The following is a 24378-nucleotide window of genomic DNA, read 5'->3' as shown; positions in this document are numbered from 1 at the left end:
GACATTCGAACTAAGCGAAAAAATTCGAACAGTTCGGTTTTAATTATTTTGCACAGCTTTAGCCAAATCGCTAGTGACCGGATTTACCCTCTGACCGACTATACCTTGGTCTCCCCTACACCCTTTTCTTTTACTTTCGCCGTTAACTAATTTGCTTTCGATAATTTAAAATATATAATTTTTAGAACCAATATCTGATGCGGAACCATCTATAGAAGTGACAGAAGAACAATATGAAATTCATATTGAAAGAACAACTGGTGGACTTGGACTATCTATTGCTGGTGGAATCGGCTCTACACCTTTCAAAGGAGATGATGAGGGAATATTTATTTCAAGAGTGACAGAAGGTAAGATATAAAGTGAATGTATATTATGTGAAACTTACTTAATTAAATCCTAACTCCTTCGGGAAGAATAAAAGCAGTCCTGATTTCTTCGCGTAGAAAAAACACTTCTGACTTCTACAGAAGGCTTTTTATAGAAAACCTTGACTACTATCTAAACTTATAAATTTTTTTGATAATCGATCGGATTCGGATAAAACTTAATTGTTACTTGAGGGTTTTTGTGGTCGTTGAATGCGAATCTGACGTTAGATGTTTACAATTAAAATGTCGGAAACAATATTGCGGCTGATTTTTTAGAACTGATGCAATTCAGTTGAATCTTGTTACTTTGGGGTTTTTAGAACCAGTTTCGAGTTTAGCGACCCAAGTTACAAGTTTTGAATTTCAAAAAGTTCAAAACTCTGCTATTTCAATAACATCTTTCAGAAGTAGTTTGTTACCTATCTTAAAAAAATATAATTTATGACATAAAGATGAATTTGATGTTTTACAGGAGGCCCTGCTGATGTTGCCGGTTTACGAGTGGGTGATAAAGTTCTATCAGTAAACGGAGTTTCAGTAGTTAATGTTGATCATTATGATGCTGTAGAAGTTTTAAAAGCTTGTGGCCGTGTGTTGATGCTTGTCATTCTAAGAGAAGTGACTAAAATTTTATCGTCAACAGATGTGGTATGTAAAATACAACTTTCTTATTAGTCTAATCTTTCTACTACGTGCAAGATACTTTTTTTATAAATTTTTTAATTTTGTCTTTAATGAAATGACAAAATAATAAGGAATTCGTAATATGGAAATCTATCTTACATCAACTCATGAACTCCCTATTAATTGTATGTCTGTTCTATAATAAGCATATAACATATGTTCTTGAACGTTTGTTAATTCTAAAAGTGTGGAATAACATAGTTCAGCAACAATTGGAGAACTGCATAAATATGATATAATGGTTTTAAAATGAAAAAATAACAATGTTCTAAAACAAATGTAGAGTGTGGAGTGGCAGAAATAGGATTTTAGCTTTTATCCCCTGAAAACAATAATTCTTGTAGATGAGTTTCTTTTATTGACAAGGTCAAATATTTAACTATTTTTTAACTTTAGATTTCAGCTAGGAAAGACTCAATTTGTTCGAATATAAGCACCAACAGCTTGATTGGTGGAACGTCTTGTGTGTCATCAACACCTATGATTAATAATTCTGAAAGCATGGAAATGAGTCAAACGAAAAAGGTTAGTTTAGTTACATGTTCATGTAAAATCAGGTTTTAGACAGAATTCAAATCTATTTTCTGTTTAAAATTCAATTCATATTAAGAAGATTATGAAAACTTTATAAAAAAAACTGTACTTTGTTTTTGCTTGAAAGGATTCTGTCTACAAATATTTCTTTGTTTTAAAACCATTTATTTCTCATCAACATGTTGTGGAAGCTCCAAAATATGCTAACTTATGCAATTTATATTTCAATTAGTTAACTTCATGATATTTACTGTCTTCCTTTGGGAACAAGTTTTACAAAGAAAAAGATAATAAAGAATCGAATGGTCTTTGGTTTTTTAAAATCAGTTCGATAGATTTTGAGAAAAGAGTCTTTAAAAATCCTTTATAGAAATTATACTTTTGAGGTCGAAACTCAGAAATGTTTTGATGTCAATTATATCACGAAATCAGGTTTCAGAATAAACTACATAAGCAGGGTTGCCACAGGTCAGGGAATTTAGGGAAAAGTCAGGGATTTTTATTAAAAGTACTGAAGAAAAATTCAAATTTGAGAATTTATAAGAAAATTCTGAATTTTCGGTGTCTTTCTTGTTTGCCTCATAAACTATAAAATTACCACGAATTCTAAAAAAACCTTAAATTATTTCTATTTCTGACAATAATTTATTTTAAACAACTTAATTCTATTGAAGAACTGACATAAAGTTATTACTTATAAATCATTAAATGAAGTATTTTTTTTAAATTTTAATTTCAATTCTTTCCAGAAATCCAATTATTTTCAAAAATTTAAAAAGAAATTCTTGTCAACATTTCAATTATCTTTATAAATAGCAAAATTCTTCGCCGAAAGTTCAATTATATTCAGGAATTTTTATAAAATGAATGGTAAAATTCAATTATCATCATAAATAACAATATTCATCACAAGAATTCAATTATTTTCAAAAATTTTAATAAAATTCATTGCACAATTTCAATTATTTTCTAAAATTTTTCTTAATTCAATAATTTTTATATCTATTATTTTAATAAAATTTCCCAAAAAAAAGTCAATTATTTAAAAATAATTTTGACAAAGTTCTACATGAATACAAATTATTAAAAATAGAATTTGCATACATTTTTTCGATGAAAATCAATTGTTTGCAACTTTTTTATAAAATACCTTAGTTAAAGTTTTAGATAATAATTGAATTTTGGAGAAATTACTAATAATTGCAATTTTTAGAAATAATTGAATTTTGTAAACGTTTCAAATTAAAATCCTTGAAAATTTGAATTTTTCATACTTTTAATTGAAAATTCTATGCAAGTAATTATTGTTTTCAAAAAGCTTAATCGAAATTTTTTAAAATTATTTCAAGTTTTTATTTTCTAATGTATATTTAATACAAAAATTTCCAAATCATGTTTTATAATAATATTCTTATGAGTTATTGAATTTCAAAAGGTTTGAATTAAAAATTTGGAAAATCTTAGTTCCCATGGAAAAATAGTAATGATTAATTAAAAATGATTATTTAAAAATGATTATTTAAAAATGAAATTATTGGTGTTTTCGAATAATTTTACAATTAAGGAAATTCGTAAATAAATGTATAAGAACATTTTTTTGAGTATTTAATAATTTTTAGAGTGAATCTAAAAAACATGATTAGTGAATTAAGTATCTAAAATCAAAAAATGAAGTGCATTTGAATTTTTAGATTTTTAGTGACTAAATGAAGCAAAACACGATTTTCACTAGAAAATTCCGCCATTTTGTGACTGTATTTCGAGAAAAAAAGAAAGAAAAACGTTAGGGCCGTGTACTTTATGTGTTATAAAAGTGTGCCAGAAATGTGAAAAAAAATTTGTTAAGATAATTTGTAGAACTTTTAATGCTAATACCAGAATTCAACTCAGAACTCATAAAAATTTTTTTTTGCAATTTCAACGTTCTGTGGTTTTTTTGATTTTGAATTTATAAAAAAACTATTTAGGGATGATATGGAGAACTTTTATTACGAATACCAGAAATCTACTCAGAACTAATAAAAAAAAATTTTTTTGTTGAAAAATGTTTTCTTTTTGCATTTTTTAAAGGTCTGTACTTTCTTTGATTTAGAGTTTAGGAACAAAATTGTTTAGGATAGAAGTTAGTAATCCTGAGCGAACCATTTTTGACAAACAAAAAATGCGCGAAATACTTTGATTTTATTTTTAAATCTTTTGTGACGCATTTATAGTTTCTAAAGTACATAATTGCAAACTTGATTAATACTAGTTAATGTACTGTTTAATTTTTTAGAAACTAGCTAGAAAGTGTATTTTTGCTTTCAGATAAAGAAAAGCAGCGATTCTCCACATACAATGGAATCAAATGCGGATTCTTTCATAACTGTCAGTGTACATACTACTTTAATTCGGGACCAAAATGGACTTGGCTTTAGCATTGCTGGTGGTAAAGGTTCTCCTCCTTTTAAAGCCAAGTCTGATGTAAGTTTTAAACATATTTTATTTCTCATTAAACATATATTTAAAATATGACTTACAGAGCGCATAAACATTTTCTTTTATTTTTCAATTCATATTTGCTGTATTTAAATTGTCTTCATATCGCTGGTTTGTAAAATAATTGGACGTTTCATGAATGTTCTATAACGATTAAATCTACTCAATCACCCTGTATAGGTTCGAGGAGAAAATCTCACAGGTTGCGATAATTATCATCGATTAATTTACCATTCTCTTATTAATTTTTAAGTTTCATTTAAATTTAATTTGAAAATTTCTTTTTACAATAACATTTTTTTCTTGTTTTAAGGCTATATATATTTCAAGAATAACAGATGGTGGAGTAGCACAGAAAGATGGAAAATTATTAGTTGGGGATAAAGTAATTGCTGTAAGTATATTGTGTTTTGATTTGTAAAATTCGTTATTCAAGAAACTTTATTTTATTTAATACGCTACGAAGAAAGGTACCTAAGATGCAGAAACTTAAAGGTTATGTTTATCATCTTTTACCTTGAATTTTTTTTTCGTAAAAAAAAATTCCCGGCTATGAATTATTTTTCCCGTTCTTAAAGTAAATCTCAATAATTATTTTTAAGATTACAATTCAATTATTTTCTAAAAATTTTAAATAAAGTTCTTCTCTAATTCAATTATATTCAATATTTTTTTCAGAAGGTTTCTTAAAAATTTAATTCTTTCAAAAAAATTTCACCCAAAACTAAAATATTTCTAAAAGCCACTTGTTGTTTAATTATTTTTAGAAATAGAAAGAATTTAAAATAAAATTGAATATTTTCTTTGTTAGACAACAAAATTGAGAATGACAACCCTGAATTTGTAATTCAAATATTGTTTACATAATAAAACGTTTTTATAGAAGAACAGTTTTTTTTGATGAAAAAATAATTAATTAAAAAATTATGGAATATTTTTAGACTTAATAAAGACTTAAACATTAGTTAGCGTTGAGAGTTAATCTTAAGCATAACAAACACACTCAATAAGTTTTTGCAGCTTAGCTACCTTTATTTGTAGAAAACACTCACACTAAAGTTGTAATTTTGATGTGTTGATTAGATTAATGGAGTTGAAATGTTAGAAGCAAAACATGACCAAGCTGTATCCTTGTTAACTGGTTTGGAACGATTTGTTCGATTGGTTGTTGAACGCGAAGTTCCTGTCACTCAAGCTTATCCAATTAATTCAGTGACATCATCAGAGAAGTTGTCACAAGTTATGGGTGTATCTAAGTCATATACAGGAATATATGGAACAAACAGTTACATGAATAACAGACCTGTATTTACTGGTAATCTTCGTTCACCTGGTTTATTCAAAACAGCCACTACACCCAAGCAATTGACAAATGAACCAAATGTCAATGGTGTGAGTGACGCGCCAAATTTCAAAAATTCCATTCCAACAACGACGGCTTCTATTCCCTTTCAATCACATCCACAATCAAGTCCACAACCGGCACCAAGGACCATTACGACCCAATCACCACTTCCGCCAAATGTAAATAGTGAACCCATTAATGCTGCAGACAATGGATTGCCAACTACAAATGCAACTTGTGAAGGTAGATCAAGGAGTCCTCAAGAAGACATACAGGTATTGAAGCCAATTACAAGTGAGGAATTTCAAGCCATGATTCCTATTCATTTCCTTCGACCTCCGAGCTCTTCACCCTCACCAGACTCCCATCATGTTCCCGTTGTAACGGTAACAATTAAGCAACCCGATCATTTTTCGGGGGATGTTAATTTTCCTCCAGCACCAACTGCAATTGGTAAAGTTACTGAGACCATCACAAAGAGTACACTTACGGAGACTGTTGTTACTAGAGTCACCGACAATCATTTGGTTCAGCCAATTATTACTGAGGTATGTCAAGGCATAACTTCAACATTTTAAGATTGAGTTTTTTTTCTCTATCTTCATGCTTCCAGTTAAGGTCATTTTTCAATGAAAACATGTTCTGTAAAAGTTACTTGGCACTTTTATAAAAATGTCAGCGTACTAACTAGTTGCACTAGATCTAATTAAGAAAATTCAATTTTTTAACAGTAGTTTAGGCTCCCTTATTTTTCTTATGCGGTTCGATTCCAATACTCAGGATTTTTAAGTTGGCGCACCTCTGGACAAAAACTCACCCCTTGCTTTAAAAATTTATGCAAATCAATCGGTTGGGAGCTCATTAAAAAGGGCATAATTAAAGCCAGAACTTCTAATAATAGAAAAGTTTCTTCCCTCATTCAGTATTTTTTTAACAGTAAAAAGTATTTTTTTCGAAGTGTGACGTTACTTAAAATCACCTGTAGCAAAAACGATACTTTAAAATGCAATGAATAAGGAACCCTTTTATAGTTGATTAAGTTACCTTTAAAACCATCGCTCATAGAGTAAAATTTGTTAAAAATATACTTCAAGGGGTTTCAATCTAAACCAGTTTTTTAATAATTAAATTAAGCTGAGCTCATTGATGACTAGTCGCAAGTAACACTATCCTGGTGTAATACATCAATTTTTCTGAAACTTGGCACATTCCTAATACATGGAAAAATATTTTATACGTATTTTTTTATAAGGGCTCGTTTTGCATATAGTAGAAAAAACACCCTTTTTTTAATTTTAGGAGATAAAAGTATATTTTGAAAAGAACTTGTTAGATTTCATGTGGGGTCTAAGTGACCCAGTGTGTCATTTAAGGGTTAAGAAATTAATAAAAATACAACAGTTGTTAGCGTGGTAACCATTTTAAAGCAGGAAAATCCGGTATTTTGTTTAAAGTATTAGAATAGTATAGTTATTTAACAGAAAAATATATAACACGATTGAAATTTAACAGAATAGTCACGTAACTTACTTGAGACTCAACAGAACTATCATCAGTAACCTGACATATAACAGAATTGACAAAAAGTAAAAAAACTTCTGTTACGTGTCAGGTTGATGATATGATAATTCTGTTGATTCTTAAGTAAGTTACGTGATTATTCTGTTAAATTTCAGTCGCGATAAATATTTTAATGTTAAATATTTAGTTAAATATTTTAATGTCTTTCGGATTGTTTGCCAGTTTGGGAAATATTCGTGCGTCCCGCTTTGGCGTTACTTTTTTGTATAAAAGTTTACAAATTTACTACACTTACACAATCAGTTTATTCATATGATACAAGTTCTATAAGGCAGATTTTATAGAAGGGCGACATTAGCGAAATAACGTGATTTTTCTAGGAAAACCGCTTTTGAGAACGAGTATCATGTACTATTTAGTATAATAGGTGCGTAAAAAACAGATAATACTATTAATGTAGGCTGACAGTTTTATAGAAGTGGTGTATTATAATTATTATGTCATAAGTGTTTGCTGGATAATCATTTTTTTATACTTGCTCTTGCCACATAGGGCGCAGTTGCTCCACATTAAATGCAGTTGAGGTCTTTAAATTTTTTCAGTATACTCAATTTCAAATTATAATTATAATTTTTTAATTAATTGTTAAGTGTTACAATTGAAGAATTTCTAAAAACATTTCCTTCTAAAATAAACTTTTACTTAGATTCATATATTTTTCGGCAAAAGCAAAATAAAAAATTTATTTTTGATTCCAAATTAAGTCATAGTGAAGTACGTTTCAAATCGTATAAGTTTAATCAAAAAGTTTATGAAATCAGCTTATGAAAATCAGTACTCGGAGGGTTTTCGGGGTCGCTGATCACGAATATGGCATCAGATTTTCAAAATTCAAAATGTCGGATCCAATATGGCGGACATTTTTCAAAAAAATTTTATTTTTAATTACAATTTTTTTTTTAATATTTGCCATTTTGAATTTTGAAAATCTGATGCCAGATTCGTAATCAGCGACCCCGAAAACTATTAAAGCATGTTAAGATATAAAATTTTCTATGCAGGATAAATTGAACCATTTTGGTACAGATTTCTGCAATTTAATTAAACCGTAGGAGGGTTAAAACAAATGAAGTTGTATACAACGTGATGTTAGAGTTGACTTTTAAATTTTTAACTTTTTTAGAAGAAATTTACATTGGAAAAAAAATATGGAAAAATCAACCATTGGTAAAATAATAATTTTGGAAATTTGACTTTGACACTTTTATTTTGGCATTTTTTACTCTCAACTTATTTTAAATTAAAAATACAATTTTTGTTACTTTTTTACTGGATTTTTATTTGAACCTACTGTTAAAAAATATAATATTTTCGTCCATAATTGGTCCGTAATTTTTTATTTCTGGTTCGTAAAGTAACTATTTTTAAGTACTTTACTGGTTCGAGTCCTGTAACTAATACCCTTTTTTGTATATTTCTTAAAAAATGTTTTGGGACAGTAATTTTATGATACTAAAGAACATTTTACAGTAAAAAAAGAAAAATCGATTTTTTAAAAATCTTTGACCAGAAAGTCTCCTTAAACTATTATAAAAATAATTGCGAAGATGATCTACAAGGTACTTTGTATTTCAAAAAATAAGAGACCTTGGTAAAATATAAATTTTCCAAACCCAATACATAAATACGTTTTTTAACTAATTTTTTTCAAGGCAAATATATCCAGCTGTCACTACTGACATTTGCCAAATTAATCTTTTGCCAGAAGTGCACCACGCGGAGGTAGTCAGTCAGATTTGCACCTTTTTTGCAATATTTACACTGTTGGTAATAATTTCACTGCGTATTTACATTACACTACTAACAATATTTGCACTAATGGTTACATTGTTCACGCTACTTGTACATTATTTACGCTACTAACAATATTTACACTACATAGTTAGTTTATTTGAAACATTTATGCTATACTAGTTTTTATGTATTTGTTATTTGTAAGCTTACGTACTGTCGATTACTAGTTTAGTCTTTTTTACTATTTATGTCAATCATTAGAGTTATTTGATTTTTCACCAAAGTGATTTAACTTTGAAGAGTTAAAAAACATTATAGACGGAGAAAAATAGTTGCTAAAATTTTAGTGGACTTTGTAGAAGACTCGGGGATATTGCAGAAAGTGTTAAATTTTTTGAAATCCATCAATTCTAAAAATCAAGTTAATATAATTAATTGAAAAATATATTACTGTTGAAAAAGTGTTTTAAATTCTCTGCGGCAGTCGAGGAAAATGAAGACTCTACATCTGTGTTCTAAAATTTCCGCGACAGTCAAGCAAAATTAAAAATTCAATTAATCAATGAAAGAAAAGAATTCACTCTTACTTTCTCACTTTAGTATCTTTACATACACAATTCTCCCCATATGAACACATTTATTAGTCTAGCCACACACTTATATTCCTCACTTACGGTTTATCCTAACATGACTTTAATACCTACTAATATAGACGCATATATACTTGTTCTAATATATTAAACTATAGGTCTTTTTACCACTTGTGAGAAACAGAACTACATTGAAACCTATTTTTTGGTTAATTCAAACATAAGTTACGGATGATTTTAAATTATTTATAATCAACTTTTAAGTTTGAATCAAACATCAAATTTTTAAACATATTTTTTGTTTAAACCAAAACATAAAATATGATTGAATCAAATATAATTATTCAAAAAACAAATAATACTTTTGAATCAAAACAGTAGATATTTTCTGTACATAAATCAAAATTTCTAAACTGGGCCACCTAAAACAAACTTCTTAAATTTGCATTATGTTTATACATAATTTGTTACAGTCGGGTGGTACAAAAACATTCTCGGGATGATGTTTCAAAAATTTTAATTTTTCATTTAGTTATAAACAATTAAACTTTAAAGTAACTTTTTAGAAAATTCATTATAACCTCGTTATTTATTGATGAAATTTAATAATATTTGGTAGAGATATACAAAAATAATGCCTCTATTAATAACCACAAGAATTTAAAAAATTCATGACTGTTTATGCAAAATACATTCTTAATTAATTAAACAATTAAAGTTTTAAGTTACTTCTGGAACACTTTAATTCTCTCTATCGATCTTTCGAGCCCGTTTTTTGAATTTTTGTTTTTAAACATTTTTTTGACAACAATAAGTATTAAAAAAATCGTAAAAAATATTTTTTTAGCTTCATTTAAGAAAATTAATTTAAAAAAACTATTAAAACAATGTTTGAGTCTTTCTGATGTATGAAAAAAAGGAATAACAATTTATTAAATTGTTTAAACAATTAATTGTTATTTTTTTATAAACTGTACTAAGGACTAGAAATTTATAGTTTCTTCTGTATTGCGCATTTTTTTGTAACTAAAACATTCAAGTATAAAAGAAAAACTAAAAATTAATTATTTAAACATTCTTTAAACAATTTATTTTGTTAATTTTTCAATTTACTGTAATTAAAACTAAAATTTCTTAGTTTTTTTCAAATGTGCAATTTTTTATGACTTAAACACTTAGTATAATGGAAAAACTAAAAATTTGTTATTTAATTACTGTTTGAACAATTTATAGTTTTTAATTTTTCAATTGATTGTATTTAGAAAAATCCAGAAATTTCTAGCCCTTAGTGCAGTTTATGAGAAAAATAACAAATAATTGTTCAAACAATTTAATAAATTAATTAATTGTTTAAACAATGATTAATTAATTATTTTTTATTTTTTATCATTAGTAGATGTTTTACTCGTGACAAAATGCACAGTTAAGAAAAAAATAGAAATTTCTAGCCCTAAGTACAGTTTTGAAAAAAATAACAACAATTAATTGTTCAAACAATTTAATAAATTGTAATATTTTTTTCATACATCAGAAAGACTCAAACATTGTTTTAATAGGGTTTTTTTTTATTAATTTTCTTAAATGAAGCTAAAAAAATATTTTTTACGATTTTTTTAATACTTATTGTTGTCAAAAAAATGTTTAAAAACAAAAATTAAAAAGTCGGGCTCGAAAGATCGATAGAGAATTTAATTATGAAGATTTAGAAAAAAGAAACATTAAAATTACGTCATTAGCTCAATTTTTAAAGTCTATTAAAACTTTTTTCTTGATATTAAAGTATGTAGAAAACATAGATTTTTGTAGTTTTTGAATTTTTTGCGTAACTATTCCAAAAGTCACTTAAAACTTGTTTTAATTATTAATTGTTGAATTAATTAAGAATTTATTTTTAATAAATAATTATGAATTTTTCAAATTCTTGTTGTTATTATAATAGTGGCGTTATTTTTGTATGTCTCTAACAAATATTATTAAATTTCATCAAAAAACAACGAAGCAATAGTGAATTTTCTAAAAAGGTACTTTAAAGCTTAATCGTTTATTGTAACTAATTGAAAAATTTAAATTTTTTGAAAACGCATTTCGGGTATGTTTTTGTATCACCCGGCTGTAACAAATTATGTATAGACATAATGCAAATTTAAAAAGTTTGTTTTAGGTGCCCCAGTTCAGAAATTTTGACTCACATTGGGATTATGCTAACAAACTAATTTCAATTAAACAAAATCATCTAAAATTATTTTTATATTTCATTTAAGTGAAATGTTTTCTCAGTGTAATGCTTGAGAGTTTGTGCACTTCTTCTGTGCATCGTCTTCCTCGACTCGTCAACTACTTTTTAAAGCACATGGTTTCCATTCTAAATTTTCAATTCGACTTTAATTCACTTAAAATTTAGATAAAGTCGATAAGTTTCTGAAAAACCTATTATACAAGAATTGTGACTTTTTCCGGTTCTCAGTTTCTAATTATCTTCAACTTTTCTCTAGAATTTATGTCAAAATTATATTATGGAATATTTAAAAAGGTGTACGAAATACTCATTCATATCCCCGACTCTTTTATTAGTTACTGAAATTTTAAGTGACTAATTTTTCCCATATACAAAATTTTCTTGGAGCAGAATTTTATAAGGAAATTCCATAAGATTTAAGTCTCCATCTTCATTTCTGACCTAGATTCCCGACGCTATTGTATACGCTATTTGTGCAAATATAAAAAGACACGACTATAACAGAACATTAAGTTAGTGTGAATGGACTGACGATTTTGTTTAAACTTTGCTGCCCCTTATCGTGTTTATCATTTTTGTATTAACCCCTCACTCTGTCTCTACATTAACTCATTTCGTTAAAATTATATTATATATATTTATATGAATTATTATTATTAATTTATTATTATGAGTAGTACTTATTATTGTAATTTGAAAAATTATTTTTTATGAAATAATCTAATATTAAATTCTATTTGTTTTCAGGATGTTATTCTTATAAAAGAAGGTTCACTGGGTTTTAGTATTATTGGTGGTACAGATCATTCGTGTACACCATTCGGAGCAAGAGAACCTGGAATTTTTATCTCACATGTAAGTTAATTAAAATTAAAATAAAAAATAAATACAAAGAGACACCGATATTTAAAAACAATTTTTCTAGACTTTCACGTACTATAAACCAGACACAATTTTAATTTAATATTTTCTGGTGAATTATTAATTTTATTAATTTTTTATTAAAAACTAATATTTTTTATAATATTCAACAAATTTTTTAAAATAAATTAATTGTTTTCGAAGGGAAGGTTGTTGAAACGTAAAGACTTTTGTTTTTCTTCTCTGAGTAATCGTTATCTTCAATTGTTTTGTACTCAATACTCGACTTTATGAGTTTTTTTTTGCATATTTTTAATAAAAAAACATTGGATTTTTAGGTTGTCCCTGGCGGAATAGCATCTAAATCTGGTAAATTGAGGATGGGAGATAGAATATTAAAGGTTAATGGAACAGATGTTACCAAAGCCACTCATCAAGAAACAGTGATGGAACTGTTGCGACCTGGAAATTCTATTGTTCTTACTGTTCAGCATGATTCACTTCCAGAAAATTATCAGGTAAATCTTTACATACATTTAAATGAATACTTTTTATTTATAAACGTTACTTGCTTTTTAGTAAAAGAATTAATATTTTTAAATATTTCATTGTTTTATATTATCTTTTTGAATTATGTTAATGTACTTAAAAAAATTTTAATTTACTTAAAAATACTTCAAAAAATGAATTTTTAAACTTACTATTAAAGTAGATCGTGTATATGTTTAAGTATCAATTTCAGACTTTTAATAAAATATTTATATGGTCAAATATAATAAATTAAAAGAATCTTAAGCAAGAGGATTGCGGCAAGGTCCTGTTTTGATCATCATCTCTTTTCTATTAAGTTTGCAAAGTTTCGCTAGTCTCTTAGATTCATATTGCTTCCCATGATTGTCTTAACTTGGCTAAATCCCTAAATCGCCCGCCATTACTTCTAGTGTTCTATTCTAGGGTAAAACATTGGTTAGAAACACCACTTGAAGGCAGGAGGTTCGGACCCCATATTAAATTGTTTTAGTTAGTCCTGACGGATTTGATTTACTTAATGTCTATTCAGCTGGGTAGATATTGGGTAAAACATAACTGGAGTAGATGGAACAGCAGAGTAAAAGTTTTCTTTCACTTGAAAAAAAGATTTTTTTTTAGAAAAATGTGATTGAAAGTAAACGTTAACCACAACTTTTTTCTTTTAAAAAAAAGTAACATTTTTTAATACTTATTATTTATTAGTTAATATTCAGCAAATTTGTATTGTTTACTTAAAAAAATTAATTTAAAAAAAACTTATAATTTTAATGTCGGGTACAAAAGTTGACTGAACATTGCATCTAAGTTTAAATTTTTTTAAATTTAAATTAATGTTTTAACAAAAAGAGGAAGTTAAAAAAAATTTTAAAAACCTTAAAATTTTTAAACTTTTACGCAATGTTTAGTCAACTTTTGCGCCCAACATTAAAAAACAGAGGACATTTAAAAAAATTTTAAGTTTCACGAGTTTCAGAACTAAAGATTCAGAAGGCAGCATTAAAATTTCTAAAAAAAAACCTATTGTCAGTAAAATTAACTTTCATTTTCTGCTAATTAATTAAATAAAAAATTAATTACAAATGAAATCGAGTTTACGCGGTTAATCGCAAAGTTTCCTCACCTTGCGTAAAAAAATCCCAACATTTGCTACTTTCAAATTCAATAACAAGAAAATAAAAATATAAAAAAATACAAAAATTGTTTTAATAAATAAAAGAAGAGTGCTTTGACAATATGGAATTATAATTTTATGTATTTTAAGAGTTACAAATAAAAAAAGAAACCGGGTGAGCAAACTTCTCACTATACGACGGACGGAGAGTTAAAAGACATTAATTTGTTCAGAAGATATAAAGCAATTAGTCAAATCACTAAAAATGGGGTTTATGTTAAATATCTGATTGAAAAATTAACAATTTTGTCGTGAAGTTGTTATTTTTTCAGAATTATGTCAGTTTTTTGAAAATAAAAAGGAAAAAACTTTACATATATGTAAAATTATTTTATTATTTTTTTCAAGTTAAAAGTTATTTAATAATCATAAAAAAGTAAAATTTACACAATTACTGCCGGTAGTGTAATATCTATATTAATAATAATCTTTGTATTCCTGTAATCTGTTCGCAGTTTGAAGTTAGTTGTTTGCTTTTTTGTTTATTAACTTTTTTAATAATTTTTTTTTTAAATATTCCCAATTTGAAAATTAATGTATTGGAAATCATTGAATTCTTATAAAGAATTTTATAAAAAAATTTGAGAATAATTGAATTCTTTCAAAGAATTTTATTATTTATGAAAATAATTGAATTCTTGCGAAGAATTTTAGTACCATTTTTGAAAATCCTAATTAAATTCTTTTGAAGAATTTCTTTGAATTTTTTTTAAATAATTAAGTTTCTTTAATAATTTTAATTAAAAATTTTAAAAGTAATTAAATTTTTGCAAGAAATTTACTATTTATAAAATAATTAAATTCTTCCAAAAAATGTTATTATTTATGAAAATAATTTGAAAATGTAAACAATAAATAATTAATTATGTACTTAATAAGTGGCTTTTCAAAATTTTTGATTATAAAATCATTTTCAAATTTATATTTGAAAGTTAAAAATTTTATAATTTGCATAATAATAGGTAATAAATTGAATATCACGTTCTGCGCGTAATATTTGCTAGTTGCATTTAATAAATTTGTAATATTACATTTTATTTAATATTATTACGATATCATGCTGTAGGTATGCAGAAGTGTGTTAAAATTAAGTTTTAATTCACGAAACAGAAAATTAAATTTTTTTATATCTTTCACAATTCAACTCCTATAAAGAGATAAAATAGAGGACACTAAATGTTATTACACATTATTATAAGAACCGGAAAGGTTCTTAATAATAATCACCTCAATTTTTAATATTAACATATGTGACAGACTTTAAAGTACCAAACTTCAGAAAGATAATGCAAATATACTTTCCCAATATTCTTTTCATGAATAGATATTTTTCTTATGTCAAAAGTGGTCAGAAGTAATAAATTACTGTTTTATTTCACAAGCTGGTCGAAATAGAGTACATCCCTGTGACAGTAAGTACTCTTGTCCCCTTAATTTTATTCTCATGTTTTCACCAGTTTTTCATTACATTTATTCTATGTGGTTTATTTTCTAAGCATATTTATGATACATTCTTGTTTTTGCAAAAGTTATTATAAATTTAAAAACATATTGATTTCTGTTGATTTTAATTTTGTGTAGGTTACATTATGAACGGTAAAATGTAAAAATCACATTCATCTTCCCTTATCGAGCTTTGATTTGCACTTATATGTTAGATACATCATTACAAAACTCATGATTTAAATATTTTTGGGGTAGCTGATTACGAATTTAAAGGCAGATTATCAAAATTCAAAATGGCGGATCCAATATGGCGGTCGGATTAAAAAAAATCCTTAAATTTTTGCAAAACTTGGTATCGAGGGGTTTTTGGGGTCGCTAATTACGAATTTATGTCAGATTTTCGAAATAAAAATGACGGATCCAATATGGCAGTCGGATTTATAAAAATCTCTTGAATTTTTACAGAACTTAGTATCTAGATGACTATGAATTTTTTTGTGAGCCTGTATGTAAAAATTCAAAAAATTTTTATAAATCCGACCGTTATATTAGATTTGCCATTTTGTATTTCGAAAATCTGCCTTTAAATTCGTAATCAGCGACTTCGAAAACCCATCGATATCAAGTTTTGTAAAAATTCAAAAAGGTTTTCAAAAATCTAACCGCCATATTGGATCCGCCATTTTGTATTTTGAAAATCTGCCTCTAAGTTCGTAATCAGCAACCCCAATAAACCCTCGATACCAAGATTGAGGTAAATCAGTCAATATTTATAGAATTGTTGTCTGTCACTTAAAATCTGATATGTATTTTGAGGTTAGGAAGAATCCAGACGTGATGGATCAGAACGGACTTGGTATGGCGATGACTTTTGAGTAACTAAACTTTAAAGCTTTTTGTTCTCTTTCGTAATCTTCATTGGTACAAAAATTGGAAAATATTTTCTTAAAAGCCCATTTTGCCCACGCATACAAATATTCATGCGTTGTAATTTGGTTGTTCTCAGGTCTTTGTAATCTTGTTCGATACACATTTATTTTCACCGATACCTTAATTTTTGTAGACATATTTCAAATGGGCGAATAGTTACTGAATCGTTAAGAGTGACAGGAAATTCTCATTTTTGAATATCTTTTTCTTATAAGATGAAGATAATTTGCTTCCGAAAATTCAGAAGTTCCTTGGTTTTTATCTAATAATTGACATCTAAGTAGTAAAGTGTTACAAAGATTAATAAAATTGAGCCGTTGAATTTTAGAACTGCCGCTGCGCTCGGACAGTCTCTTTAAAGCTAGTCAGGCTGACCAAAAATAAAAAAAGGAAAACATATCATTTTAATTTTTAAGACACACAATCTTATGGAAAGTAAAAATGCCCAAATTTTGTTTAAAGATTTTTTTGTAAATTGAATATTTTAAATAATGAAGACAAAAACCCAGACATTTTTTTCTATAAAATTGAATAAATTTTCAAAACATAACTCGTGTATTAAACAAATCTTTATGAATTCACTTTAAACGTCGTATGTATACGAGTTTAAGTCCTAATGAAGCCGATAAATACAAACAAATTCAGAAAAGTTTTATTGTTTAATAATAAATAATAACAAATTTGTACTTTCAATACTATGCGCTTTCCAAACTTCAGATCAAAAAGTTATCGAGGGCATTTTCATTCAACTTCTTGCGATAAAGTTTTTCCTTTATCATTAAGAAAATTGTTCGCAAAGTTTGGAATCGATTTGCTGAAAAATAAAGAATTAACAATGGAAACAGTAAAATTATATTTCTCGTCATAGTGCAGCAGAAGAAATGACACATGACACTACATAGAATAAAAGATTCTTCAGGAGCGCCCTCATTATGTAAATCTTCCGTTTCAAAAGTAGTCGGTAATATAAAAAAATGTTCATTTCTTTAAAAATAAAAAAATTAAGTGAGCGTTATCCTCATTATTCAAATTAAATGTAAATTAAAGGTTAGTTAATCATACTCTTTGTGCACCAACCAATTCATAGTATTGTTTATTTTCTTCCTTTTTACATTTCGATTCGCTAATTAGTTAACAGACACTCTACTGATTTTTGCTTTCAAAGTCCCTTTCTTGCCTCCGGGACATATAGGTCCCACTTGGAAAATTTTATGTAATTCTTATAAAAGTCAACCAATTAATTTGCGATAAATTTCTTTCTATTCCGAATGAATGCTGCTACATTTAAAAAAATAATAAATTACAAAAAGTAGTAATATTTATTTTAAACAGTAGGATGAATATTAACTGTTTAAAAAAAACAATTATGTAACAAACAAATTCAAAATGTCGGATTTAATATGGCGGAATTTTTAAACTATCAAAATATTTTTTAATTTGATTAAAATTACTTCAAAATTGTTACTCGGGAGTTTTTGGGGTCGTTGATTACGAATCCGTTAGTTAGAAATTCAAAATAGCAATTTTGAAGAAAATTGAAGTAATTCTTTAAAATTTAGTCAGCCATATTGGATCCGCCATTTTGAATTTTGAAAATCTAAAATCGGATTCGTAATCACGAAATGACAATTCCCTAGTTAGATTTTTTATTTGAAAGCACATAGTATTAAAAGTACAACTTTGTTACATATTTATTATTAAACAATATGAACCGTATACATATAATATCCAGCAATATATTTTTAAGACCTGTATCAAAGCTATTTTTCAGTATAGTTTTTATGAAATTCCTTGAAATATATAACATAAAATATTTTCATTGCAGGAACTCGTTATAGTTAAGAATCCAGGTGAAAAATTGGGAATGCATATCAAAGGAGGTCTCCGAGGTCAAAGAGGTAATCCACTTGATCATTCGGATGAGGGTGTGTTCATATCAAAAATAAATTCAGGCGGTGCTGCTAAAAGAGATAACAGATTAAAAGTAAGTCATTTTTTTTAAGTATATATTTAGTTAAATATATCTTTTTAGAACATAAGTATATAATTGTTTTTCCATTTGATTTTTAGATTGGTATGAGATTGCTGGAAGTTAACGGAACATCGTTGTTAGGAGTTACTCATCAGGAAGCTGTGAATATTTTGCGGTCCTCTGGAGATTCAATTTCACTAGTAGTTTGTAAAGGTTATGATAAAGGTGAAATTGAGAATTTAATAATGGCGTCAAGTGGCAGAGAATCAAAGGAATTAGATGGATTTTATGAGTTTAAAGAAGAAATTATTGATGATACAAAATCCTTAACCCATAGCATATCGAGTCTTGATCGAGACGATGAAGAAGCTGCCACCCTTAGGCAAGAACAAGATATGAAAGCGGAACTTGTAGCGTGGGAACAAGAAGAACAAGAGCGTGCAATCCTTGATCAAAAAGAAAAATCTACTCCTGAAAAAGTAACAATCATTTTTCAATATTGAGTTTCATGTACTTTACAATATATTTAATTTTGATTTTTTTTCATTTAGGTTTTAGATGTTGTCAGAGCTGCTGAATCGTTAGTTAATAAACCAAGCAGTCCAACCGACATATTTGTACCACCCAAGTCACCTGGACCATTAAAAGATCTTAAAACAACTACTATTGTAATGAGTAAACACACCTTGGCACCACAACATCCACATGTGAGTATTTTTTTGGAAATTTCTTTGAAAATAAATTTAGTTGAATCTCATGTGCAGGGCTCGAACTATGTCCGAAAATTCCGCAAAGGTCCGTAAATTTGCTTAAAGTCCGTAAAAGTCATTTTTTTAAAGTCCGTAAAGTCCGTAATTTTATTGAATAAGGACGAAAAGTTCGTGAATTGTACGATATAATTTGGAGAATTTTAGAGAAATTACAAATGATTCCAGAAATTCAATTATTTTCAAAAGCAATAAAATTCTTCGAAAAATTCAATTATGTTCAAAAATGTTTAAATTCTTCTTAGGTATTTAATTATTTTCAATACACTCTCAAAAAAATTCAATAATCAAATTTTTAATTATAATTATTAACAGACAATATTATTTTGTTTAATTTAATTTAATTAGTTTGTTTAATTTAATTATTTTTTCAAAGTTTTTAATTAATATTATTAAAAGAACTACATTATTTTCGAAAAATTTAAAGAAATTCTTCAAATGAATTTAGTTATTTAAAAAACTCTAATAAAATTGTTTTAAAGAATTTAAGTATCTATTCTTCGAAAGGATTCAATTATTTTCAATATTTTAGTACAATTCTTTGAATTAATTAAATTAATTTAAAAATTTATTAGTATATTAATGAAAATAATTGAATTCTTGCGAAGAAATTTATAAAAAATTTGTAAATAATTGAATCCTGTAAAATTTTTATTATTTACAAAAAAGTAAATAAATTTTTGAGTAAGTAGAATTTTATTTTACATTTTTTTAATGAATTGTCTTCTTAAAGTTCTTCTTTTAGAAAATTTTATTAAAATAGTACCTAAATATTGAAAATCATGGAATTGAAGAAAACTTTCGTAAATAATTGAAATTTTGCTAAGAATTTTATTAAACATTTTAAAAATAATTGAATTTCTGCAATAATTTGTAACTTTTTCAAATTTCAATTTTTTTAGTGTTTTTAACTAAAATTCTTCTATAAATCCATTATTTCTAAAAATTAAATAAGTATTCAAAAATCTAACTGATTTTAATAGAATTATAATTAAAATTTTTCAAAATAATTAGTTTTACTGAATTTTTAATTAAAAAGCATAAAAAATTCAAATTTTCAAAGATTTTAATTTGAAACCTTTTCAAACTTCAATTATTTCTAAAAACTTATGTTTTAATGCTTTTAATATTGACTTATTATTGTCTAAAATTTTATTTAGAAAATTTATTTTATTTTATTGTATCAACAAATTTTGAATTAATTGAATTCTTTTAACGAATTTTGAAAAAAATTTTAAGAATAATTACAATTTTTGAGAAATTTGATTAAAATTAGATTAAAAATTGTTGAAATTCTGTGATGAGTTTCATTATTTATGAAAATAATTGAATTTCTATAAAGAATTGTACCTATTATTAATGAAAATAATTGAATTATTGCGAAGAAATTTAAAAAATTTTTGTAAATAATTGAATTCCTGTAAAATTTTTATTTTCCTAAAATGCCCCGTTTTTTGCTTATCAGAAAACACATAGGGTTAGGAGGCCAACTTAAAAATAATAAATAAAAAATGATAAAATTTTTGTTTCATTAATATCCAATACTTATGGTTTTCGCAGATGTTGGATGAGGAAAGTGCTACTTTGGATACCCTTTAACAGCAGAAATATGTTCTTCATTGCTTTTCTCTACGTTTGTGTTCACGCATCTAAAGGCCTTCACACCAATGTAATACAATTTTACAAATATGTCGAAAATGATTAATGTAATAAATGTCCTTTCTTTTATACATTTCTACGACTAAAATTGTAATATTAATTTTTAATTAATACTTTATTTTTGTAAATTAGAAAAAAGTATTTTACTTTTTTCTTTATGTCTGTTTTTAATTCGTCGACTTACAAAGATTCTTTTCTATAAAAAAATGTATTTCAAATTATATTAGGCATATGGATATATGTTATCTAAAGTATAGTATAGCTAGACTCAAATTTTTCCATATATATTTTTACATTCCTATATTTATACACCTACCTTGCCTTAAGAACAAATCTTTCTTCCAAAATCTTAAAAGTTTACAAACTTATTTTATCTCAATAATAATAAAATGTATTTCTGTTGAATTAAAGCTAAATACTTTAATTAAAACTATATACCTAAAAAAATTTTTAAATGATCATCATATTTTAATTTTAATTAGAATTTATTAATTAATCATCATACTGTTTAGTTAAAGGTTTTTAATTGATCATCATATTGTTTAATTAATTAATTTCACACTTGCAAAATCAAAAATGGTTTACTTTACAAATTTGATTTCAAAATTTGTTATTTTAAAAATTTTGAAAATCGTATTTTACCGGGTATAAGTTCGTTTTTTTATAAATCAGATATTTATAGACATTTGAGTGGGTTTTTTTCATATTTTAGGAAATAACAACTCATATACTGAGAGGCTTTTTGGTCTGTAGCAGACTACGTCTTTCAGTGTAAATTAACACTTCAAATGCAATATACGACCAAAAAAATTTTTTTATTTATATATACAAAAAAAATTTTGATTATACTTAGTGAGAAAAAAATTTATCATTTTTTTAACAACGATTTTTAGATTTTTCATCTTTTTCTAAATATGCAAAAAGAAATGATGGAGACTTTCAAAAATTAAAAGTTTTAAAATGAATATTATTATAAGTATTTACATTTAAGTTACACATTGAAAGAAATATGATTGTAAGTAAGGAATTTATGCAAATCAAACATAAACTTTTATAGTAATGTAAAAGTTTTGATAAAATATTTATTTTATTTATTTCATGTTTATTTGATAGTTATTTTTATTTAATATATGTTTGTTGGACCGTTTTATATTAATAAATAAATATTGCGAAGGCCTATAACGGTTTTTTGGTTTTATTAACATTTAAATGTCAATTCTGTACTCCGACTATAGTTTTGAACAAATTTAAGTTTTAAGTTCTAAAATTATTTTTTATAAATTTTCTTCATCTTTTAATTTTGAAAAGTTTATTTTTGTAAATTGAAAAAACTTATTACCTTTTATTAATTTTTTAATTTGAATGATACAGTCTTACATTTTGAAAAAACACCTGCTACAACTTTTAACATCTCGTTTTTTAAACTTTAAATTAAAAAATCTTTTTTAACCCTTTCAGGGGCACATTATTCATATGGACGGATTTGCTTTACATCTCATGTCTTAATATTTTTGGGGTCGCTGATTACGAATTTGAAGTTAGTTTTTAAATGGCGGACAATTTTTTTTAATCAATCGGATTCGCTTGAAAATGTTTACTCGGAGGTTTTTGGGGTCGCTGATTACGAATCTGATGTTAGTTTTTAAAAATTCAAAATGGCGGATCCAATATGGCGGACAATTTTTCTAAAAACTCATTAGATTCACTTGAAACTTGTTACTCGGGGGTTTTTGGGGTCGCTAATTATGAATCTAAAATTCAATTTTCAAAATTCAAAATGGCGGACAAATTTCCAAAAACTTATTAGATTCGATTGAAACTTGTTACTCGGGGGTTTTTGGGGTCGCCGATCACGAATCTGAAGTCCGATTTTCAAAATTCATAATGGCGGGTCCAATATGGCATATAATTTTTCTAAAACATTATATTTTTTTATTTTTTTTATTTATATTTAAATTTAAAGCTCGAAAAATCTAAATTTAAATGCTTTGTTTTAACCATTAGTTATGTTTGTTAGCAAAACTCTGTTTGCAGAAAAAGGAGTTACACATTTTACAAAATAAATTTTCTGTATCCCTTTGCCGAAAGTACTGTCTTCACGGTCTGATTTGGCTCCGGGAATAGCGACTTTTGTGGCCGGCTCGACAGACCCAACGAGCGCTCTGATTGGTTACAAGAATTTCAACACACGTACATGTTAGCATAGCAACCACACAAACACGTTACTTACAGAGCTCACGTTTTGAAAACAACTGACAGTCATCAAAATAATGCATGAAATTTCTTATTTTCTTTTATTATTTTTTAATTATTAAATATTTATTTGTAAAAGAAAATTTCTTGTTTACTATTTTTTAAATTTTCCTTACAATTATTTTTTACTTATAATTTTTTTTTCATGCCCGCCCCGACCAGCTAAGTCTCGGCTTCGCCTCGACTTTGCAAAAGTCGGGCGGGCAACTTATTGAGCTATTTTATTATTCAAACAATAATTATTTAACGTACTTTCGGCTGGGGATACAGAAAAATTGTATACGACACACGGCCAGAAATTTGGATACCCTAGCGAGCGTGATATATAAATATCACGCCGGCCAGGAAATCCAACTTTCTGGCCTAGTATCGTAATATACTATTGTTCTGATTTCATAAATTTCTAAAGAGCAATATCAGGGTTGCCACAAAATACTGATTTCAAAAGTCCATGACTTTTCCAGGTTTTCTAGACCCTTTTTTTTTTAAAAATTCCAGACCCAAATGTAAAACTGTTTTGATCAAGTTTTAGTTAGTTTGGACGAAAAATACAATTAAATTACCAATAAAATAATTCATTAATTTTGTAAATATTTAAAATTAATTCTTTATTTTAAAATAGACCAAAAAATAGAGAAAATTAAAGTTACTCAAAATTTTTATTCCGTTTAGAATTTTTTACAATTAACAAACGAGGATTCTAAACATCTAAGTACAAAATATTTTGATTTGTAAAATGCTTTAAAAAGTCACCATTTTTTTAAAAGTTATGTCTTAAAACTATAGTACATAAATACAAAAGCTATAAATTTTTCTTAAGGGGGAAGTCTACTGTGACAAGGGAAAAAACAGGGCGATTTTTGCGGATTTTTTTTCTAACAAAATACGACTGGTACATTAAATTAAATTAAACCGTCATCTTTATTATATATTCAAGTAGGGTCAATTGGGGTAAATGTAAACGGAATATCTATTTTTCACCAAAAACATTAGTTTTTCTTTGTTAAAAGGTAAAACGGACGGATTTTTTTGCATGAACTTGTTACTAGAGTTCCCTAGAAAAGTTTTATGAGGTACAAAAAAATATTGATGCACCTGAATCGCCTAAAACTGACTGTTTACATTTACCCCGAGATTTTGAAATTTTCCTAAAATTCGGGGTAAATGTAAACACTACTGTAGTTAAGCGAGTTTTAAGAAACAAGTTATTTCAAGTATACTACTGTTTTAAGGGA

General features: G+C 26.5%; 1 protein-coding gene across 4 annotated transcripts in view; it reads left to right on the top strand.

The window, feature by feature from the left end:
* Nucleotides 1-21163, top strand: part of LOC122511961 (protein lap4) — a 60251-nt gene extending 39088 nt beyond the window's left edge. For 2 of the 4 annotated variants that reach the window (XM_043627539.1, XM_043627541.1), the window contains 12 exons: nucleotides 186-350; nucleotides 844-1019; nucleotides 1452-1580; nucleotides 3897-4052; nucleotides 4381-4461; nucleotides 5151-5960; nucleotides 12301-12408; nucleotides 12753-12932; nucleotides 18318-18476; nucleotides 18563-18943; nucleotides 19016-19171; nucleotides 20792-21163. In XM_043627539.1, coding sequence (XP_043483474.1) covers nucleotides 186-350; nucleotides 844-1019; nucleotides 1452-1580; nucleotides 3897-4052; nucleotides 4381-4461; nucleotides 5151-5960; nucleotides 12301-12408; nucleotides 12753-12932; nucleotides 18318-18476; nucleotides 18563-18943; nucleotides 19016-19171; nucleotides 20792-20830 — 2540 coding nt within the window. In that variant the 3' untranslated portion in view covers nucleotides 20831-21163. The remainder of the gene's footprint in view (nucleotides 1-185; nucleotides 351-843; nucleotides 1020-1451; nucleotides 1581-3896; nucleotides 4053-4380; nucleotides 4462-5150; nucleotides 5961-12300; nucleotides 12409-12752; nucleotides 12933-18317; nucleotides 18477-18562; nucleotides 18944-19015; nucleotides 19172-20791) is intronic. The other 2 variants (XM_043627542.1, XM_043627540.1) reach the window with 2 other exon arrangements.
* Nucleotides 21164-24378: the final 3215 nt, after the last annotated feature.

This window comes from Leptopilina heterotoma, unplaced genomic scaffold (genome assembly GCF_015476425.1).
Source record: "Leptopilina heterotoma isolate Lh14 unplaced genomic scaffold, ASM1547642v1 Lhet_92, whole genome shotgun sequence".
Taxonomy (NCBI): Eukaryota; Metazoa; Arthropoda; class Insecta; order Hymenoptera; family Figitidae; genus Leptopilina; species Leptopilina heterotoma.
Note: the sequence above shows the minus strand (reverse complement) of the source record. Positions and strands in the feature narration are given on the sequence as shown.